The 22066-nt window shown below is 45.8% G+C and overlaps 4 protein-coding genes and 1 long non-coding RNA gene across 6 annotated transcripts in view; 2 read left to right on the top strand and 3 right to left on the bottom strand.

The window, feature by feature from the left end:
• Positions 1-299: 299 nt before the first annotated feature.
• rad51c (RAD51 paralog C) lies at positions 300-3261 on the bottom strand. The gene is made up of 4 exons (XM_018687434.2): positions 3077-3261; positions 1971-2205; positions 1280-1496; positions 300-1209 (listed from the first exon to the last, which is right to left on the bottom strand). Exons 1-4 carry the CDS (start codon positions 3249-3251, stop codon positions 691-693), a joined length of 1146 nt encoding a protein of 381 aa, XP_018542950.1. The 5' UTR covers positions 3252-3261; the 3' UTR covers positions 300-690.
• A 396-nt stretch (positions 3262-3657) lies between these two features.
• On the top strand, positions 3658-5409 carry abt1 (activator of basal transcription 1). The gene is made up of 5 exons (XM_018687460.2): positions 3658-3789; positions 3990-4269; positions 4383-4558; positions 4670-4855; positions 4964-5409. The coding sequence occupies exons 2-5, from the start codon at positions 4008-4010 to the stop codon at positions 5141-5143; spliced, it is 804 nt and encodes a 267-aa protein (XP_018542976.1). The 5' UTR covers positions 3658-3789; positions 3990-4007; the 3' UTR covers positions 5144-5409.
• A 914-nt stretch (positions 5410-6323) lies between these two features.
• srpk3 (SRSF protein kinase 3) lies at positions 6324-16588 on the bottom strand. The gene is made up of 17 exons (XM_018687445.2): positions 16138-16588; positions 15657-15750; positions 12556-13472; positions 11800-11908; positions 11609-11696; positions 11434-11521; positions 11252-11358; positions 10692-10857; positions 9834-9859; positions 9418-9510; positions 9121-9172; positions 8828-9046; positions 8459-8556; positions 8226-8333; positions 8048-8117; positions 7860-7952; positions 6324-7668 (listed from the first exon to the last, which is right to left on the bottom strand). The coding sequence occupies exons 1-17, from the start codon at positions 16145-16147 to the stop codon at positions 7484-7486; spliced, it is 2523 nt and encodes an 840-aa protein (XP_018542961.1). The 5' UTR covers positions 16148-16588; the 3' UTR covers positions 6324-7483.
• Positions 16526-18008, top strand: LOC127142606 (uncharacterized). Its single transcript, XR_007813506.1, has 3 exons — positions 16526-16665; positions 17643-17794; positions 17971-18008. It is a non-coding gene; the product is annotated as an uncharacterized LOC127142606 (long non-coding RNA).
• plxnb3 (plexin B3) overlaps positions 17883-22066 on the bottom strand; it is a 50388-nt gene continuing 46204 nt past the window's right edge. For both annotated transcript variants that reach the window (XM_018687437.2, XM_018687438.2), the window contains one exon: positions 17883-21928. In XM_018687437.2, the coding sequence (XP_018542953.1) occupies positions 21824-21928 (105 nt within the window). In that variant the 3' untranslated portion in view covers positions 17883-21823. The remainder of the gene's footprint in view (positions 21929-22066) is intronic.

Genomic DNA, 22066 nt, shown 5'->3' with positions numbered 1-22066 from the left:
TTTTAAAGTCATGTGACATGGAACTGTCTGCAGTGTTTTAAACCCAGCATGCATCACGTCAATTTGCTACATAAAATCTCTGAGCTCCGCCCCCTCAGGTGTTACCTGCAGGTCAGATGTACAGTATCAGTCACCAAGGTGAAGAAGTGAACCGCTGTAACTGTGAACAGTTACCTCACTAACCTCACATCCTGCTTCACCGTAAAGGCCTCTGGTCAGTGGAAATGCACGATAAGAGATGGTGTTTGTTGTACAGGTGTAACTCACCTGTACAGGTAAAGACTGTGGAGATCACATCATCAGAAAACACAACAGCTGTTTAATAAACAGAGACACACGTTTGGATTCAAGAGGAAAATAAAAACCTGAGCGTAACACCTGAGTCTGACACCTGAGAGATGATCCAGGTAGATAAATACACCACATACCTCTACAGGGTCAGACTGAGATTATTTATTATCTTTACTTTGTTTCCTGCGTATTAAACCTTTAACAAGTGGACTCCACCTGAGAGTGAAACATGGCGACACATGAGCAGGTAAAGGTGATGGTGATAAAGAGAAACAGTTGCAGGTTCACAAAACAATCGACCTGAGAACAGGTGACCTGGTTGTTTAACACCTGGAGGTCACGTCAGGTCATCAGAGAACATGGAGGAGACACAGTGATCAGCTGATCAGCTCGCTGTGGTCAAACATCAGATAAACACCTCAGCAGCCGTCTGTCTGGCTGGCTGGACGCCGACTGGTCAGTTTGTGTCCGCGGCCGCTTTCTCTGCGGCTGCTCCGATTGGTCGGCGTCTCTGAACCCGTCCGAGGTGATCCGGTATTGGACGGTGGCATCGACGTTACCTGGAGATTTAAAGATGGACGCCAGTCGCCGTGACCCCGCCCACTGCAGGAGAAGCCTGATGGTGGGGGCGTGGCCCCAGCCCTCCCCGAGGGCAGGGACCAGCTGCGATTGGTTCCCCTGCAGCCGCGTGGTCATCTGGTTGGTGATCACCACAGCGACCTGATGTCTGGTTGCCATGGCGACCAGTTGTTGGGCGAGACCCTGGAGGAGGCGCGTCCTCTGCGACAGGTCGTCAAATCGTCTGAAAGGAAACGCCACGCTGTCAATCACCAGGAGGCGGGTCCTCGGGTGGTCGGACAGGAAATCGGGCAGCAGGTGGAGCTCGGCCAGCAGCTCCACATAGTCATGACAACGCACCTGAGGGGCAGATGGCCAATCAGAGTCAGTCTCATTAACACAGAGTGTGACCTGTCACCATCATAATTACCAGGAAGATGTTGGACAGGATGGTCTCCATGGTGAAGGTCATCATTGCGGCACGCTGCTCATCGTCCTCCACCAGTAAGGAGCAGTGTCTGACGGCGGCAGTCGCCACGTCGATGACTCTCTGCAGCAGGAAGCTGCCCTCAGTGTCAATGTAGATCACCTGACCTCCAACCCCCCCGAAACACTGAGGCACCTGGACATCCACGGCCAGCTGCAGGCTGATCATCGACACAGATCAAATCAACACTGACATCATCGACACAGGTCACATGATTATTTAAGGTGCGTTTGACTTGATGTTTTCATACTTTCCTGACCTGAAACAGTCTCACATGTTGTCATGTCTAAAAATAAAAAGCAGCTGTGCAGGTTTTTCAGTTTGATTTATTTTATGAGAAGAGCTAGTAAAAGTCAAAGTGACCAGAACGTGTCACTGAAGGCGTTTTATTCTCCCGCCCAGCAGCAGCAGCTCACGTTGACCATCAAGTCAGGAGAGGTCAACCTCGAACGCACCAAAAAGATCATCACACTGTGTGTGCGTGTGCCTGCATGTGTGTGTGTGTGTGTGTGTGTGTGTGTCTGTGTGTGTCTGTCTGTGTGTGTGTGTGTGTGTGTGTGTGTGTGTGTCTGTGTCTGTGTGTCTCTGTGTGTGTGTCTGTGTGTCTCTGTGTGTGTGTGTCTGTGTGTCTGACCACAGCTGAGTTTTTCCGACTCCCGGAGCTCCACAGATCTCAGTGGTTTTCCCGACAGGAAGTCCTCCTCCGAGAGCAGCGTCCAGCTGAGAGGAGAAAGTGATGATGCTCCTTGTCTCCTCCTCTTTCTGCAGGAGCTCCAGGGCTGTCAGAGAGGTTGACCCTTCCCCTCCTCCTCCATCTTTCCTCACAGCCTGCAGCACCTCCAGCGCCTCCTGCTGGGACAGACCAGTCTCTGCAACACAAAACACCAGACTCAGGTGAACAGAGCAGCAGGACAATGTGATTAGAGGTGAAAACATCTGGAATGAGATTAAACTGAGAAGTTTCTGATCAGAATGAAAACACCTGCAGTCAAATTTTCATTGATCTACAGACCTGTTCCTCTGAAATCAAATCTTCTATAAAAAACTTTAACATGAAGTTTAAAAAAGGTTTCAGAACCGAGAGGAAAACCTCAAAACCATTCAACAAACTGAAAAAATGTTAGACCTTTAATTTTGTGGAGTGATAACAAAAGATAAACTGGAAACTTCAAATAAATTATACTGAAGCTAAATGTAAAAGTATTTTAATCTTTAATCTTTAAAATCAAAAACAAAGCCACAACTAACTTCCAAATTATTCATTTAAACATTTGACTTGATTTGAAAAAAATGAATCAAAGAGAAAAGAAACGACGATGTGAATTAAAAAAAACAAAAAAACATTATGTCAGTTTTTTCATTTTATTTTGTTGTTGTCTGTGGTTGTTTATGTTACTGTAGTTTAAATGTCAGTGTAAATCTCTTTATATGAACTAACGTTTGATCAGATTTAAACTGAACGAGTTTAATACAAAACTGAAAGTTGTTTTCAGACATTTAACTGTTTAACTTACAGCCTGTTTTCACGAGGAGAGTCACGTGATTCATATCATAATAACTTTTAATTAACTTTAAATTAACTTCTTGTTGATGTTTAATAATAAATCAGATGTTTTTTTTAATGGAGTCTGGTTGAAGTTAACCTGATCAGATGTTAGTTTGACAGCAGGTCAGTGAGGATTAAGGACGTTAAAACGGGTTTATTTTGACTGGACTTTGGTTCAGAGGTGGATCCGGTACCTTTACTGAGCTGAAGCGGTTTCAGGAGGATCAGGTCCGCGGTAGACTGGAAACCAGCACCGACCAGTTTCAGCTTCATACCGGGACTCAGAGGCAGACTGGAGACCGGTCTCTGCATCGTCACTGCTAACGTTAGCTTCTTCAAAACATCCCGCCATGACACATATCCCAGCATGCCTTTCAGCGGCTGAGGAAAAGAGAGTTCCGGTTTGACTTTTCAAAGTAAGAGTTTGGGTTGGGTTTAATGTCAGCTTCCAAAGTCACTGAATTCATTATATATTTTTTTATTTCATTAAAAGTTTGATGAAAAGATAAATGTAATTTATAATAACTGATGGATTAGGAGTGAATATACTAAGTGTGTGATTAGCTGTATCAGCATGACGAGCTGTGGTGAATATAATTATTTAACTGTAAAATCATTTATAAATACCGAGAAAAAGATCAATTAACAACGAGTGAAGAAACACTAACAACACTTTATTTTCACTGTAACTAAAACAAAACATTAAAATATTAACAGACTTTTTTCCCTTTAGGCTTTTCCATAAGTTGTTTTGTTTTGAAAGTAAGTAAGGTCACCGGAAGTTATGCATCAGCTGATTCTCGTGTTGGTCTGTGTCGTCATTTAAACGCGACAGCGCTGCTGCACGCGAGATCGAGGCTCAGCTGTTTTTAATCCGTGTTGATGAAGATTTAACGTCAAATTGAAGGTGAGCTTTTATTTTGGATTCATCTCTTTACACAGAAACACGGAGGAGAAACATCTTAATGTGAAAGAGGGAAATCCGGAAGTGGTGATGACGAAGCTGATCAGAAGTGATCGATAGAGAGAGAGGGGCTGAGATCAGCTGACCTGAGATCTGTTACTGAGGTAAAGAACAGAGTCAGACTCTACGGTTTCTGTTTGTAGGGATCAGACAGCAGAGAGATGGAGAGAAGAGAGGAGGAGGAGAAGACTACAGAGGAGGAGGAGGGAGCAGCTGCAGTCAGAGCTGATGAAGATGATGAAGATGCTGGGATGAAGAAGACGACCAGATGCAAACGTGTTGGAGCGACTTCCTCCTCAGACCACAGGTGTGTTCCAGGTATCATCTACCTCGGTCACATTCCTCCAAGGCTTCGCCCCAAACACCTTAGGAACCTGCTGTCAGTTTACGGAGAGATCGGACGAGTATTCCTACAACCTGAGGGTAAAACACACACTACTACACAGTACTGCAGTACTAATACACACCTCTGATCAGCTGATTGGTGAGCAGGAGACACTGTCTGATATCTGATCAGTGATGTATTAATCTGTCAGATGGCCAGGTAAGGAGGAGGAAGAAGAAGTCTGGTTTGAGGAGGTGTGACTTCACTGAGGGATGGGTAGAGTTCAGAGATAAACGAGTGGCAAAGAGAGTGGCAGCGTCGCTCCACAACACGCCGATGGGAACCAGGAAACGCCAACGCTTTGCCTCCGACCTGTGGTGCATTAAGGTACAGTCCGCCCAGCAACAGGTGACATCACACCCAGTTATTTCATCAAATCAAGACAGGTGAGGGACATTGGGGTCCACTATGAGATAAAATCTACCTGTCTGTCTGTAGTACCTGCACAGGTTCCAGTGGACTCACCTGAGTGAACGGCTGGCCTACGAGCAGACGGTTCTGCAGCAGAGACTCAGGACTGAAATTTCTCAGGCGAAGAAAGAAACAAACTTTTACCTGAATAATGTGGAGAAAAGTGCTCACCTGGACAACCTGAGGAGGAAGAGACAGAGAGACAGACAACAGGTAAATTACACACTGACTCACCTAAATCTACCTGTGGAGACAGTATAGGTGGAGATAGTACAGATAGAGTGTGTACAGGTGGAGGTAGTAACACTCTGTCATCTGCAGGTGGAGGAGAAGATGTGGGACTTCACCCAGCGTCGGACGGAGGAGGAGATCCAGATGAAGAAGAAGAGGAAAGACTCTGTTACCCAGAAGCACATCAATAAGGCCTGCCTCATTCAGCAGAAGAGCCAATCAAATGTCTCCCTGCTGACCAAGATCTTCAACTCCAACCAATCAGAGTGACGGCACAGAGCCATCTGATTGGCTGGACAGGACGCAGATTGTGACAAACTAGCGCTGACACAGCCACCTTCACGAACCAATCACAGGCCAGTCTGAGCTCAGAGCAGTCAACTGATCTGATTGACTGACTTATTGATTGATTAACTTAACAAGCTTGTTAACTCCTCTGTACTCATCTTAACGAGCATGTTAGATTATTTCAGACGTGTTTTTCAGATCATTTGTAAACTGTTGTAATAAAAGTTTAACTGTTTACTGACCTTTAACCGCTCTGTCTGGTTACAGATTCTCCTGTGGTGTGAGGTGTGTTCAGAGTAATTTTACCCTCCCTGATAAATATTAAACAGAATAATACAATATTTATGATCAGAAATCCTGTTGTGTGTGGGGAACACAGAGGAAAGCCGAGCACGCTCTCTGTACATTGTCACGTAGAATGGAGCGATAGCCAATCAGGAAGCAGCTGAGACATGGTTGTCTGCCATGTTTGTTTCCTCTGGCATGGTCAGATTTAGAGGTGTGAGAGGCCAGACTCTGGTTGTTGGTAGTGAATCTGTTAGTGTGTGGTGTGGCTGTGTTGGTCTTCTCTCTGCACATCACACACTATAAGAACACACCTGTGATAATCTGACTTTATCTGTGTATTCTCTCTCATGGTTTCTATATCAGGTAAGATTTTAATAATCTGTTAGCTTGAATCGGGTTTAGACCTTTTGCTCTAATTATAAACAAATTAACAACCTACTTCACTGTTGGCTGATGAATAATTTACTGATCAGTGATGAGTAACAACTGTTTGGCTGCTTACATCATCAATCAATAATTAATTGTTTGACTTGGAAAAATAAAACTGAAATGCTGCTTCAATCAACAGAAACAGAAAATAAATTGTGATGCAACAACCAACCTGCTACACAGCAGCTGATCAACTAGAATGCCCTTTATTGTCATTATACTAAAAGTACAACGAGATTGGAGTCAGAAAACTGATCAATACAGAATCAATCAGTAATTTATCAATGACTAATAAACCTTAGTTACAATTTAAAACCTTTTATAAACCTTTTTATTATTTCGTTCTCACCAGCAGAGGGCAGCAGGCAGACCACTCTCTCAGTTTCAGGTTGTCGGTTTGATTCCCATCCTGCAGACTGAAGGTCAAAGGTCAAGAAACATCTCAGAGTTTTCATTCATCTTTATTTTCACAGAGGAAGAAACGTTCCACACAGACGACATGTAGAAAAACTTTTTATGTCTCTGTCACTGTGACGTGGGGCGGGCGTCAAGGGTCATTGCAAGGCACTATTTTCTTATATGAACATAGAAACAGGTGAGAGCAGGTGAACAGGTGAGGAGGTCAGAGGTCATCTGAGAATGACTCAGTTTCAGCTACAGAGATCAATACTGTGATCAATACGATCAATACTGTCGTCAGAGTCAGTGAGAGGGTCAGCTGCTGTCAGGAAGCTACAGTGTGCTCATCTAAACCAAAACTCATCATCATCATCATCATCATCAGGAAGGTTCAGGGGTCTTAGAAGTCCTCAATCAATAACCAATAATCAATAATCCTCTCACAGGTTCCACTCAGCATGAATCAACAGAAAGTCACAGGAAGATTCAGAAAAATGACAAAGAACAAAGTTAAAGTGAATTCAGCAGAAAAAACAAAACAAACGAGAAATCAGCAGAAATTAATTCAGAAATCAGAGAAATCATCAGAGAATCAGCAGAGAATCAGAGAACAGAAACACTGAGTTTTTTTTTCCTGTTTCATCATTTTAAATAAAATCATTTTCTTTTTCCCTCAGACTGATTTTAGCTCAATATGTTGTAATGTGAAATCTGCTGTCGCTGTGGTGATGTGATGGAGGTCAAACGTCAGAGGGGAGGAGAAACCTGAGGCTGAATCCAGATGTTTCCTGTCTCATCTACAGTCTGTGGCTGTAGCTACGATTCACAGATGTTCCTTAAACACCTCACGTCAGCGGCTCAGGTGTGTGGTGTCAGATTTACCTGAACATGAGCAGAAACATCTAAAACATGGTGCCAAAGAAATGAGCCATGCTTCAAGCTCAGACACCAAGGTGTCTCTGAGGAAATGGCGACAGCCTACGTTACCATGGTAACGACTGAGAGGTTTAACATGTGACTGATATTATCAGCTGAGTGATTAACTTCCGTTATCAGCTCAAACATCTCACATAATTTCCTCTTTAAATTCTTTTCCTGAATATATTCTTTTTTCCGCCTCACATAATATCACCACAGAGAGACAGAGACATTTCTAACACTCCTCAACCACTGACTGTGTGTGTGTGTGTGTGTGTGTGTGTGTGTTTACGTCTGCAGCCAGGCGTGCTGCAGACACTGAGCTGCCGTCGCTCTGCGTTCAGGCTGCAGCTCCAACATGGTCAACAGGAAGTCACTGAATTGAGCCGCCTGGTCCAGAGGCCACTCGTACTTCTCTAACAGAACCTCGAACAGACCCCACGGCTTCAGGCTGGAGATGTGACGCAACTCACCTGAGTCACAGGTACACAGAGACAGGTAGACAGGGGTCAGACAGGTACACACAGGTCAGACAGACAGACACTGACTGTGTTCTGTTAATAAAAAGTCAGGACCCCTCTGGACATAAAAACTGAAGGAGAGAATTAACTACAGCTCCCATGGTGCACCTCACCAACAGCCAATCACAGAGCAGACAGCTCACCTCTCCTGTTGAAGTACTCTCTGGAGTACCTGCCAGACAGAGCGAAGGGCAGAGGAATCGGGCCGAGCAGCTCGATGATGTGAGCAATGTGATCTGAACACAGTAAAAATATACACAGTGAAATACTCTGAAGTACTTTATACCACACAGTACTAAGTACTGCAGTCGTGTGTGTACTGTTACTGTACCTTCGTCTCTGGTGTAATCTTCTCCTGAATGAGGCTCAAACAGATAATCTCCTGTCGCCAACTCAAATGCCTGAAACACAATCAATCAATCAATCAATACGTTCATTGATCAGAGGTTTAGAACACACCTGAACCTGTGTGTGTGTGTGTGTGTGTGTGTGTGTGTGTGTGTGTGTACCATGCAGGCAGTGCTCCAGATGTCAGCAGGTGGTCCATACTCTGCTCCAATCAGAACCTCCAGAGCTCTGTACTGTCGGGTCTGAATGTCCTCTGTAAAGTGTTTGTGCTGAGAGAGGGAGAGAGGGAGGGGGAGAGAGAGGGAGAGAGGGAGAGGGGGGGGGGCATCTGATTGATCTAAAGTGAAAAACCATGAGAGAGGAAGAGGAGACGAAGAAGATGAAGGTGTCTCACCACCCAGCAGGCGTTTCCCAGATCAGCAATCTTCACTTTCAGTTTGTCGGCGTTCTGAGGATCCAGAGGACTGAGGACGAAATCTGATGCACTGAACACTGAGAGAGAGACAGAGGGTTTCCTGTCAGCTGTGCCTCAGGTGTGTGTCAGGTGTGTGTGGTGTGTGTGAGGTGTGTGAGGTGTGCGTCAGGTATGTGTGCGTCAGGTGTGTGTGCGTCAGGTGTGTGTGAGGTGTGCGTCAGATGTGTGTGCGTCAGGTGTGTGTGAGGTGTGCGTCAGGTGTGCGTCAGGTGTGTGTGTGAGGTGTGCGTCAGATGTGTGTGCGTCAGGTGTGTGTGAGGTGTGTATAGATGCATCTGTGTCTCTCACCATCTCGTCCACTCGAGTATCCTGACTGAGTAGAAAGTGCTGACTCAGATGTCGCTGACATCACAGAGCTGGAGAAACCTGATAGGCCGGAGGCGGGGCTGGAGAAACGACCAGGGGCGTGGCCATTACACCTGTCCTCCAGCCAGGAGCCGGTGGACTCTGGACTTGCTTTACTATTGGCTGTGGAGCAGGTGGTGTTGCCGTTGACAACCAGCGAGCCTGAGAAGAAAGAAACACTGTAGGTACAGTACAAGTACTGAGAGTAACTGAATACTGTATCAGTGTTTACTCACAGTTACTGTCTGTGTCGTCAGGTTGGTACACTCCGTCCTCCTCCTCCATCCTCTGAACACAGGAGAAAGTGGAAACTTTTATTTTGAAGGGAGCATTTCCTGTATTAGTTTGATAACCAGGGTTCTGGGTGGTTATACAGATAACCAGGGTTCTAACCCTGCCTCTATTTCCTCTGAAGTTTTAAGTGGATCCTTCAGCAGCAACACACTGTGTCAGCCAATCACAGACATGCAAACAGTCATAGTACAGTAGTATTTCAGTAGTACTACAGTAATACTACAGTAGTATTACAGTACCTGTATATCCATCAGTCTCTCCTCCAACAGTCTCTGCTGACGCTTTGCTTTCCTCTTCAACTTCTTCTTCTTGTTCTTTGACAGTTTACCAACCTACACCCACACACACACACACACACACACACACACACACACACACACACACACACACACAGGATGGAGACAACAGAACATACAGTGAAATTTAAAAGCACCAACACTAACACACACACACACACACACACACACACACACACTAACACTGCACACGACTCAACACCTGAACACCTCTGGAGGTGAGGGGGGGTGGGGGTGGGGGGTTTCATGCATGTTGCAGGTGACCGCTTCACTCGCAGCACTTTACTGCAGGTTACAAACAACTGAATGGATGGCAGTAACCAATGAGAACACAGCAGGCATCACACCTGGACACTTACCTGTAGATCCCTGGGAGCCGTGCTAACTGGAGAGAGACACGTGGAGGCAGACAGACAGACAGGGAGAGAAAGAGAGACAGGAAGAAACATCAGAAATAGAAACAGGAAGAAAAGAGCGGAAATAAAAAACAGCAGGTCACAGAGAGACAGACGGGTCACAGACAGACAGGTTACAGAGAGACAGACAGGTCACAGAGAGACAGACAGGTTACAGACAGACAGGTTACAGAGAGACAGACAGGTCACAGAGAGACAGACAGGTTACAGACAGACAGGTTACAGAGAGACAGACAGGTCACAGAGAGACAGACAGGTCACAGACAGACAGGTTACAGAGAGACAGACAGGTCACTGAGAGAGAGACAGGTTATAGAGAGACAGACAGGCTATAGAGAGACAGACATGTTATAGAGAGAGACAGGTCACATAGAGACATACAGGTTATAGAGAGACAGACAGGTTATAGAGAGAGAGGTTACAGAGACAGACAGGAACTGAACTGAGTGAACACCACAGCTCCCAGAAACACTGCTGGCTCAAAGTCTCCTGAGTTCCTGGTCTGAGTCAGTGTCAGACTGGTATCAGCCAGTTTGTGGTGAATGTAGTTCCATCCTGATCTGAACACTTCCCTTGGACTCGTGTGACGATGTCAGTGTTTGACTTGTGTGATGATGTCAGCGTCTGACTCTGACTCGTGACGATGTCAGTGTTTGACTCTGACTCGCGTCTTTTACAGGAAGTGATATACGAGTTTTACGATTTTTTCTTGAGACAAAGTAAAAGCCTGAGACGCAGTCTGAGGAAACATCACACCTGTCCAGTCACGTCTGCCTGACCAATTACAGCACTGCTCCTCACCTGATGATCCTGAAGGGGGCGGGGCTCCGGCTCTCTGCCAGATGGTCGCCTCAGCTGCCAACCTCCTGATGTAAACCTCGTCCACGTCCAGTAAGATGTTCTCTGGTTTGATGTCAGTGTGAATGATCTTACACTTGGTGTGAAGGTAGTCCAGACCCTGAAGCACCTGCAGGACGACACAGCGGAGTCACTGTCGATGAGTCACTGTCGACAAGTCACTGTCAACGAGTCACTGTTGTCAAGTCACTCACGTTTACATGCACAAAACATTCAGAGAAATATTCAGACTAAAATGTGGCTGACGTGCAGACTCTGATCAACACCACCTGTCGTCCTGCAGCTACACCTTCTCTGACTTCACTCTACAAAAGGTAACAACAGGTGAGTTTCTCCTTCTATAAAGAAATGTTGGCTTTTCCTCTGGACAGGTATCTCTGCTCCAGCCAGAAAAACCAATGTCAGACTGATGTTTACAGAGCTCACTGTACTATCAGCATGACAGCATCCAACACACTGACTGCTAAGGTCAGACAGATGAGATCAGACAGGTGAGGTGTTACCTGTCTGATGATGGTCTTCACACAGACCAGAGGAAGCCCCATGTAGTTTGACTTGATGATCCACTTCAACAGCTGATGACCCAAAACCTCCAGAACCATACAGACATCTGAGAGAGGCTGAGGAAACTGGCTGACAGACAGACAGGTAGACAGACAGACAGACAGGTGATGATGAAGGATACGGACTCCGTTTACTCCAGAGATCTTGAAGTCATCAATCAGTTGGACGATGGTTTCTCTGTAGGGGTCGGAGGGATCGCTGTCCCTCACCTGAAGAAACAAACACACCTGTGTTCATTAAGGATCTCTGTGGTGTTGTTGTTGTTTGTTGTTGTTGTTGTTGTTGCTATAACTCACACATCTGAGCAGTTTGATCTCATCCAGAGCTGTCTCAGTGTAATGTGGGGCACTTTTTACCACCTTCAGAGCCACAAACCTTTTCTTCCTGAACAGAAAGAGATTCAGACACTGAGACACAAACTGGACAACAGGTTTAAATGTTTCTGTGATTACTATGTCTGTTGTGAGTCTGTTGTGTGTTGCCGTACTGTAGATCCCAGCAGAGCCAGACAGTAGAAAAATGTCCCCAGCCCAGTTTTCGGACCACGTGGTACCTCCCGTTGAACAGGTCACCGATCTTAACCGGGTAGTAACCACCTGCAATACAAACAGAACCAACATCAGAACACACAGCAGAGGATCAGGGGAACCAACGTTCTCCTCCTGAGGACTGAGGTGGAGTTTTCCTGGAGAACAGCAGGTCAGTGAGAAGATCTGTCTGTCATCTGATGAACTGAATATTTATCTAAATAAGGATCCTCCTGGAGTCTCTGGGTAACTACAGATACACCTGGAGGAAGTTCTGGAGGATGACGGAAGAAGACCTTTGAGGAAGTCCTGAACCCGACTGATGCGTCTTCAGTCGGAGGAGGTAGAGATACTCAGGTCTCACAGAGATCAGGGGTCAGAATCCTGTGGACTTGGAGATCAGGTCTCACAATGACAGATGAAGCTCAGATTCAGGAGGACTGATGTGGATTGTGTCCTGGTCCTGGATTAATGGACCAGTTGTTTACTCCTGTAGGGATCCTGAAGGGGTTCTGGTATTTAGTCCAGTCTACATACGTGTTTTGTGGAGTTAGAGAAGGTTTATAGGAGTGACCCTTGGGTTTACCAGAGCTGTGGAACAGGACTTAGCAGAGGGACTAAGACCTGATCCCAGTGTGGTGATTGATCAAACTGTCATAGATCTAGATGATCAATCAGAGGAGGTTTATCATTGTTAAAGTCGATCAGTTTCTCACCTTTGCAATAGTCTGATGGGTCTTCCTGTTCTTCATCATCTGATCCCAGCAGCTGAGTGGGGGGTGGGGTTAACTCAGGAGGGGGTGGGCTCAGAGCTGAAGGGGGCACGGTTAGCTGTTGGGTGGCTGATGACATCATAGGAGGCAGACCAATGGGAGGACCCAGAGAGTCAAAGGAGCGGAAAAAGGAGGCGGAGGAGGAGCAGAGGGGGGAGTAGAGGTGGGAGGAGACACTGGAGGTGAAGGTCACTGAGGTCAACAGGAAGGGATCAGGGTGGGAGGGGCTTAATGGAGGTGTGGGAGAGGCTTTGGCAGGATGAGAGGCAGATGCTGAGGGTGACTGAGGTGCATCGTGGGTAACACTGTGGGGGAAGGATGGAGGTGATTCACAGGGATCTGTCTCAGGAACATCTGGAGTGACGTTCTGCAGAGTTCTGTAAGGCAGTCTGGAGGAATTCTGGGTAATCTTTTGATTTACAGAGGGTGGTGATTGGCTGGGACTGTGGGCGGGACTTTGAGATGTGGCAGGAAGTGATTGGGTGAAGATCTGAGGAGTCACTGGTGCTGTCAGGGGGTGGTTTAAAGAGGGTAGCGGGGAAATCTGGAGGGTAGGTTCAGGATGTACCAGGGGCACTACAGGGTTATCTACTGCATCGGGGGAGGGGCAGGTGGTCTGGAGGGGTGGTAAGGAGGTCCGGGGGACACTCTGGAGGTGCCCAGTGGTGGTGTCTGTGAATAACATGGTGGTGTGGAGGGGGGGTTGCCGGGGCTCTGTGGTGGTTTTGTGGAGATCCTCTGGATGTGGACTTCCTGATGATGTGGTGTTTTTTGGAGCATCCTGGGGGCAGGTCTGTGGCGTACTGGGGGGAAGGCTGCTGTCTGGATTCAGACTCTGAAGGTCAGGGAGGTCATCAGGCCTGAAAGACAAAGGTTTCACATCAGAACGAAACCTGAACCTGGTCCTGATCAGGCCTAACAGAGTCTCAGCTCCCGATGAACCTCCTGTCGTCAGATGTTCAGACGGATCAGAGCCTCACAGCTCCTCCATCTCTGAGATTTAATGTGTTCTGCTGGAATACCACTGCCTCCATCTGTGTTACTGTGTGACGTTCAGTGGTGGAGGAAGTAATCAGATACTTTACTGAAGTACCACACAGTAACACAAACAAAAACACAGGAGTTCAGGTGAGTCACATGATCTTTGTTCAGAGCCCTGATCACCTAATCAATCTTGTCTTTATTGATTAGCTTCATTTATTGATAGATCAACAGATCAGCAACAGGTGAAGCTGGTAGTGAATTTAAAGAGTGCCCTCTGCTGGGCCACAATGTGAACTATGTCAGACCCTGAGATCACAAACTGAAGCTTCACTACAGTTAAAACCTGACACTGTCAGCTGTTACAGACTGAACTGAGATCAGTTTCTAAATGAATCAGGTCACTGTGATGTCACAGCGGCAGTTGACTCGGAGACACAACAGGCAAAAACATTAAACTGACAAAACAATGTGACTTCATCCAGCAACAGAGTTCATCAGCCAATCAGAACACCTTTACAACACACACACACACACACACACACACACACACACACACACACACACACACACACACACACACACACACACACACACACACCTGCTCTCTGAGTCATGGACATTGTTGAGGTTTGCCTCAACTGCACAGAAATAGACTGTGAGTGTGTGTGTGTGTGTGTGTGTGTGTGTGTGTGAGTGAGTGAGTGAGCGTGAGTGTGTGTGCGTGCGTGTGTGTGTGTGTGAGTGTGAGTGTGTGTGCATGCATGCGTGCGTGCGTGCGTGTGAGTGAGTGTTGCGGGATCATGATTCAGTCTCTGAGTCTATTATTGGAGTCTCTGCACCAAACCTGTTTCAGCAGGACACCAGTTAGCTTAGCACAGTGACTGGGAGCAGGGGGAAACTGTTAGCCTAGCTGTCTGACAGGTGCAGAAAAAAAATTCAGGTGACTGCTGTTTAGTCTGACAGGTAAACAGGTCGTAGATACAGAATCAGAGGAGCCAGGACCCTGTTCACACTGAGACCACCTTCAGACTGGGTCAACACAGACTCCAGTCTGAACTTCAAACACTGATAAACCTGAGAACTGAATCACATGAACACAATGAACCAGAGTCACTGTCGGACTGAACCAGGTGTTAACCAGCAGGAATCTGGACCCTGACGACCCTGGACTATGATCCACCACAGGATGAAACACAGAGCTGCCTCGTGAATCAACGATCTGATGCATCAGTCAGGAAAAACCTGATTTAAAAACTCATTATACTTGTTTATCTGCCTCACACAGACCAGATCAGACCAGAACAGGACCAGGATCAGAACTGGATCAGGATCAGACCAGAACAGGACCAGGATCAGTCCAGACCAGATCAGATCAGAACAGGATCAGGATCTGAATCAGACCAGATTGGAATCAGGATCAGTCCAGACCAGATCAGGTCAGACCAGGATCAGAATCAGTCCAGACCAGATCAGGTCAGATCAGACCAGGATCAGGATCAGGATCAGATCAGTCCAGGATCAGGATCAGGATCAGATCAGACCGGGGTCAGGAACAGGATCAGGAGCAACTGGTGGAAACATTTCAAACTGAGTCTCGTCTTAAAACGACAAAACTGTGATGAAGCAGAGATGAGATGGAAACGATGGACAGAGCAACTTGTTTCTGTCGCCTGCTCTGATACTCTCAGGTGAGTCTCAGGTGAGTCTGAGAACAGCAGGTGACAGAGTCAGTAGCTCGACAGCAGACACACTCCACCCTGCGGTTTCATACCTGAGCTGAGACCAAGACGATTAATCAGAAATTATGACGACTGCAAACACACAACTCAATGCTTTTAATTTGAAATAATGGTGACAGGAAGTGGAGACCTGAGGTCACGACAGTTACTCCTTAGGGACCAGGATAAACCTGGTCCAGGATATAAACCTGGTCCTGTACAGAGACAGGAAGTCAGAGAGAGTTTACACACACACACAGAGCTAATTATAGTCTCTGAGTGTGTGTGTGTGTGTGTGTGTGTGGGTCATCAGTGGGTCTGATCTAATGTCTGGTGTCTTACCGGTTCTCATCTGGTCGGACTCTCCGGTGCTTCTTCCCTCTGCGTCGGTGTTTCTTGCCGGTGCCGGCAGAGCTTCCTGTTCCAGCGCTGACCGCTGCAGAGACGAGCAGAACATCACACACCAGACTCCATTCAAAAACCTGGAGATTTAGTGACAAGCTCCTGATCAGTCGGAGTCAGTCTTTACCCTGACCCCGACCTGTGAGCTGCAGTCTCAGTCCAGCAGGAAGAAAACAGCATCTTTAACTCAGTGATACAGCAGAGTCCTGACCTGAACCACAAACCCCACCAGTGTGTGTGTGTTACAGTGTGTGTGTTACAGTGTGTGTGTGTCTGTGTGTGTGACAGCAGCAGCAGTCACAGCCTGGTACCGTTAGCCAATGCTAACTAGCTTAGCACAGATCAGTGAGTCACTGAAACCAACGGCACCGACAGATCTGACAGTTGTACCGGGACACCAACCGGGTCAGGACCACTTTACCTATCAACATCCTGGCTCCCGGTCCTCGAACCGAACCGGGTCAGAGCGGTGTATCCCGGCTGGACTTGCGGTGCTCCGTCAGTTAGCTCGTTACCTTCCGTTAGCCGACTGAAACGCACCAGAAACCGGCGGTGAAACCTGAAGATAGTCCGGTGGACTGGAGGTCCACAGTCTGACCCGGGTCAGAGGGCGTGAGTGCGGTGCAGCGTGGTGAGTCAGTGGCCTGTCCGTTAGCTCCGTTAGATAACAGCTGACGGTCTGCTGTTAGCCTGTTAGCCGATTAGCTCAAGCTGCGGCTCTCCCTGCAGGTTCCGGTCCGGTCTGCGCTGTCTCTGGACTGGGTCTGTTCCGGGTCTGCACGCGGTTATTCTGGGTGTGTTGTCTTCGCTGTCTCGGTCCTACCGTTCATGGTCTCAACAGCTGCTGACTGACACCGGACACCGGGCTCTGCGCACGCGCAGTGACCGTCCACGCTGAGCCTGGACCAAAACTGGGAGCAGGGGCGGATCTAGAACATTTTGACGGAGGGTCAGTTTATATTACTATTATAATAAGTGCGATCATGAGGTTCAGAGCCCGATTTAAAGCTTTAACAAAGAAACCTGGTCACATCATCACAATGCTGGAATATTAGTAATAAAACCAGTGTGTGTGTGTGTGTGTGTGTGTGTGTGTGGTTGATTGATCTGTTCAGTCTGTGTGATTGGTGACACCCCGGCTGTTCTCTCTCCTGGTGCAGTATTTGTCTTTGTAATAAAATAAAATATCTGGGGCACTTTATCTCAGATGAAAAGAAAAACCTACATGTGTCAAGACTGTGTTAAAATGTCTCCTCTCTGCTCTGCTTTATGGACCAAGTTTAAAAAGATGTATAAGCTTCAGGTTCATGAAGTTATTACTAAAAAACCTGAGGGTGGTGCCAGTTTATTGTTTGTAATCCAGGAGTCTCTATGGAGAAATCTGATGTGTACATTTATTTGTCAATTGAATGACTCTCAGAGCTCTGTTATTATACTGCTGATAAATCCTAGTTTCAGTCTGATACCAGTCACCCTCTGGAATCACTGATATAACTCTTCAATAAGAAGCAGCAATATTTTTCTCTTTCTCTCTTTCTCCTTTTTCCTTGTACTTTGCTGGTCCTGTGTGTTTTCCTATTAAAGATGAACTTCTCTTCAGCCTTCTGTTATGATGGAGCATCATCACACCACAGTCTATAACAGGAACAGTGTCAGAGTTTATTGATCACGCCTCAGATTATTGATAAAAAGCTGCAAATATCTTTGTTGTTCTTGGTCTTTTGATTTATTAAGTATTTTTATTTCTGTCTCCTTTTGTCAGAGCAAACCAGATTAGTATATAGGACATATAGTATAGTATATTAGTATATAATAAATGGAAAATTACAGACACTTTGTTCTAGTGAAACAATAGAATAAAAATCCTCCAGTGAACTTATCATCTAACTGAAATAAACAGATTTTTATATTTTATCTCTCCTGCAGAGTTCAGAGTACATTGTCAGGACAGACTGTAGCTGCAGTGAGATGCTATCGGAAAGTGAAGACACACTGAAGCTAGCAGGTTAGCGTGCTAACTTCAGAGGAAACAGAAGGATAACACTGGTGTTGTTTTCCACCTCTGGACTCAGCTGGTGGTGAGTAAAGGAATAAAGTCTGATGCTGAACTGGTGAATAAACAGCTGTGAATTTTAAAACATTTTAAATCGATGCAACGCCACAGAGAACTGTTAAAATTATAACTTTATTTTTACATGATACAAATTGTGTTTGGCCTCCTGCCTCTTCACAATAAAACACATTTCCATTGCAGATGGACTCATCGTCCTCATCATCATCATCCTTAGACAGGTATTTACAGGCACATTTACACACTGTTAGCAAACTGTACACAGTGGATAGAAAAGCAGTCTGTGCTTCATCGCAGCTGATCCTGGATTTATTTTATACAAACACATTAAAGTTTTTTTTCCCTTGTAGAAAAAACGTCTCGGTAACAAACAGAGCTCGACCAATCAGAGCTGAGGATCTGTTTCATCACATCCAGAAGATTAGAAAACTGTACAGAGATCAGGAGGTCAAAGGTCAAACTATGACCTCTGAAACCCACTGACATACATCATCAGTGACGGAGCAGAGTTTAAGCCCCACCTCTCATCTTTATTTAAAAAACAAAACAAAAAAAATTAACTTGAAGAAGCACCGTAAATCTTCATCATCATCATCGTCACACGCATGCAGAAGTCTAATCTGATCAGAGAACTACAACTACGGGTCAAACACAGGCTCAAAACACACAAGGCAAAAACACAGAGGAGAGATCAAACAGCAAGAATCAGAAATATCAGAAGAAGAGAAGGAACCGTAGAGAAGTCTGCGTCCAATCAGCCGGAAGATCATTCACATAACATCTTGTTTAAAACAAGACCTGGTTCAGGTCTGACTCAGTCCATGGTCCCAGTCTGGTCATTTCTTTATTGCCTGGTGGGTTCAGTCTCAGTTAGAGTCCATTTACACTTAAAAACAGTGAGAGTCCAGGAGAGTCCGGGAGAGTCCTGGAAAGACCATTAAGTCTTCAGTCCCTCTTTGCTGTTGACAGGAGATTTGCAGGTGAAGACTAAATCAAACAGTTGGTGTCGTCCACACTGACTAAATCCGTACAGAGAAAACACACAGACAGGTAAAACAACAAACTGTTGCCATGGAGACACAGGTGATAATCTCCAGCATGAATCCAAACCTTGAACCTTGTGACTCACAGACCGAGTCCTGACAGACGTCAACAGGTTGAGGGATTTCACTGAGACTAGAGTTTGAGTCTGAACTGTTTCTTCATGTGAAACTTTCCTTCAACTCTGAACTCTGTCACATTTTAATCACATCGAATGATTTTTATTGCTGTTGTTTAAGTTTGGATTAAATCTTCATGATGGTTCAGCTGAGATCACTAAATGTTAAACTAAGTAAAGGACAATGGATATGCTACTGTAACATAGCATCACAATAAAACTCAAACCGATCAAACCAAAACACCTGAACCCACTGTTTCCGGGTGTGTGGTGGCTGCTGGTTTATGTTTGTTCAGTGTTTCCTCCTCCTGATAACGATCATCAGTTTTAAACAAACAGCTGAACTGAGCTCACTGTAGCAAACAAACTACAGACTGCTCATTTCAAACGCCACGCCACGTTATGCTAACTGCTATGTAAAGATGCTACCAACAACAAGAGGCCAGTAAACAAAAGCTAGCACAATGTTATCCTAGCTAACTGATGTTATGTTAACTACAAACAGCTAGTTTCAAACAGCTAGCATATCTAACATTACATAGGCTGTTGGGAGCCATCTTTGTTTAAGGATGTTACACATTCATGACTTCCTGTAGCTGTTAGCACCTAGCATAACATCTTCTATACAAAGACCTCTAATCGCAGATATGCTAACTACAACTAGTTGAGAAGTGGACTTTGAGTTGAGACTGTTTTTCTCAGCTTAATGCTATGCTAACTGTTCTGTAATGTAGCTCAATGCTACACTAGCTGTTCTGTAACATGCATCCAGTGTTATACTGTGTGAGTTCGATTTCAGGTGTCAGATGATTCAGGGCTTTGTTGTTTTCCCTCCTGGTTCAATAAGAGTTAAACATTAAAATGAATTTATCTTCCCATGATGCACTGGGACACATGACCAATAAGGCTGCTGTCACAGCAGACAGACAGCGCCACCTAGCTGTAAGAGTGAAGGCACAGCTGGGATAAATAGGTATAAATAGGACTTACAGTATGTACACACAATAAGTTAGTGACTAGCTAACACACACAGACACACAGACAGACAGACACACACACACACACACACACACACACAGACAGTTTAAACCCCCAGGTTTCAGATTGTTTTGATCATTTTTTATCGATCAGCTCTTTGTTTGTTCAGCAGGTTCGACTTTAGTTAAACTTTCAGTCTGATTCTAGTTTCTGTTCGTCAGTCAGCAGACGACCTGCTGATCCAAATCAGGATCTCCAGCTAAAAACCTGTTCATGTTTTATTTCAATACACCTGACTATTTCTGTCACTAACTCTGACAGCACAGCCACCGCTCTCAGTGATTGGTCAGTTGTCTGGAGGTGACAAAGAAGGTGGGAATTACTCTGGAAGAATCTGGCTCTGATGGATCGATTTGGACTTGTTGAAGTTACATGTTGAATGATTCAGGACCCAGTTACCTGAGACCAGGACCCAGACCTGATGGTACCAACAAACAACTGAATGGACCTGAAGAAAAATGGACCTGATCCTCAACTGTCACAGGTCCAAGATTTGGGTCCTGATCCCAAACTGACCAATGGAAAACTTTAGCGAAGACCCAAATCTGATCCAAAAAAAGACGCAGACCCGAGGTGAAAGGAACTCAAGGAAGGACTGCCTCAGACCTGATCTTACAGTCAACAAGAGACTAGAAGAGGGACCATCAGCCTGGTCCAAACAGGACCTAAAGAAACCGACCAGGACCCACAGACAATTGGAGCCATGAAAGGAAGACTCGATTTAAGACAGACCCTGGGGGGACAGTCAGATCTGATCCAGACCGCCCCAGACAGGGACAGGTACAGAGAGGGGCTCCTCAGAAACTCGACACCATTGTCAGGTCAGAGGATGAAGGTTACCTGTGGTCTCCATAGCAACAAGCATCACTGAGCTGTGTGCTGATTGGCCGATTAATAAAAACCTGAGAACCTCATTGAGTTGATCTGGACTCGACCTGGAACTGAGGAAGACTGGAGAGACTGGGAACCAGTGGATCAGGTCCTGAGGTTTTCACCGGTCCAGTTTACCTGAAGACCTCCAGGGATCATAAATTTAGTTCTAGAAACTTTGGCTTCAGTTTCTGTTGTTTAGAAACGATCAGAAACTGGAATCAGACTGAAACTGATTTAAAAACGTTCCCTGATTCTGTTATTGCATTCAGTAAAACTCCCACTGCAGTGCATGATGGGAACTTTACAGCCGGTGTAGAGACGACGCTGGTTTCAGTAGTAAAAAATACTGTCGGCTAAAAAAACATCCAGCATGTCTGAGATCAGCAGATCAATCATCAATACAAATGATCAATTATCAATACAAGTGATCAATCATCAATACAAATGATCAATCATCAATACAAGTGATTAGTAGAAACCATTAATTGTTAAAATTGTGCTTTTCGACTCTTAGAACAGTGCAGCAGAGAAGTCTGGGAAATGCAGTGCAAGGCAGAAGGAGATGATGTTCCCTGATCAGATTGGTTAGATTGTCATGTTACATCACAGCCTGGTGTCAGGTCGGGTTTTAAGTCTGGTTCTGGTTCTGGTTTGGTTTTACATTTGGTTTGGATCCAGGTCTAAACTGTAAATGACTTCAGCTGCTGCAGAGAGAAAAATCTAAAGAACCGAGATCTCCTGAGTCTGACAATAAAACCTAATATATCCCCAACACAAAGGCACACACACACACACACACACACACACACACACAGCAGGAAGACACAATGTTAACAGAGTCCAGTGATTTTCTCAGAGCTGATGAAGAAGCTTCATCCTCTTCCTCAGTGAGGCTCTGTCTCCGTCTAGGGGACAGAGGTCAGAGGTAACTGCTTCCTGTGGGTAGGCTGATGGGGTCAGAGGTCATCAGAGATCAGTGACTTTGTTCTCCACCAGGGCGGCGACCTGCTGCAGCCGATAGGCCAACTGCATCTTCTGACCTGAACTGTCCTCCTCCAGGGACATGATGATCTGAGAGAGAGACGGTCAGAGAGAGAGAGACAGGTCAGAGGGAGAGACAGGTCAGAGAGAGAGAGACAGGTACAGAGAGAGACAGGTCAGAGAGAGAGAGACAGGTTCAGAGAGAGACAGGTCAGAGAGAGAGACAGG

The sequence above is a fragment of the Lates calcarifer genome, linkage group LG6 (assembly GCF_001640805.2).
Source record: "Lates calcarifer isolate ASB-BC8 linkage group LG6, TLL_Latcal_v3, whole genome shotgun sequence".
Lineage (NCBI taxonomy): Eukaryota > Metazoa > Chordata > Actinopteri > Centropomidae > Lates > Lates calcarifer.
The sequence above is the reverse complement of the archived record's forward strand: the minus strand, read 5'-3'. Positions and strand labels throughout refer to the sequence as shown.

What these genes read in the sequence shown, in the direction of transcription:
- rad51c (XM_018687434.2), bottom strand. Translation starts at nt 3,251, where the DNA reads ATGCTGGGATATGTGTCATGGCGGGATGTTTTGAAGAAGCTAACGTTA. An exon ending in GTCGGAAAAACTCAGCTGTG is followed by an intron (nt 1,497 to 1,970) that starts GTCAGACACACA and finishes GTCGATGATCAG; the next exon opens with CCTGCAGCTGGCCGTGGATG. An exon ending in TCCTGTCCAACATCTTCCTG is followed by an intron (nt 1,210 to 1,279) that starts GTAATTATGATG and finishes TCTGCCCCTCAG; the next exon opens with GTGCGTTGTCATGACTATGT.
- abt1 (XM_018687460.2), top strand. Translation starts at nt 4,008, where the DNA reads ATGGAGAGAAGAGAGGAGGAGGAGAAGACTACAGAGGAGGAGGAGGGA. An exon ending in AGTATTCCTACAACCTGAGG is followed by an intron (nt 4,270 to 4,382) that starts GTAAAACACACA and finishes TTAATCTGTCAG; the next exon opens with ATGGCCAGGTAAGGAGGAGG. An exon ending in GACAGAGAGACAGACAACAG is followed by an intron (nt 4,856 to 4,963) that starts GTAAATTACACA and finishes TGTCATCTGCAG; the next exon opens with GTGGAGGAGAAGATGTGGGA.
- srpk3 (XM_018687445.2), bottom strand. An exon ending in AGAGACTGATGGATATACAG is followed by an intron (nt 9,173 to 9,417) that starts GTACTGTAATAC and finishes TCCTGTGTTCAG; the next exon opens with AGGATGGAGGAGGAGGACGG. An exon ending in TGGGAAACGCCTGCTGGGTG is followed by an intron (nt 8,334 to 8,458) that starts GTGAGACACCTT and finishes TCCCTCTCTCAG; the next exon opens with CACAAACACTTTACAGAGGA.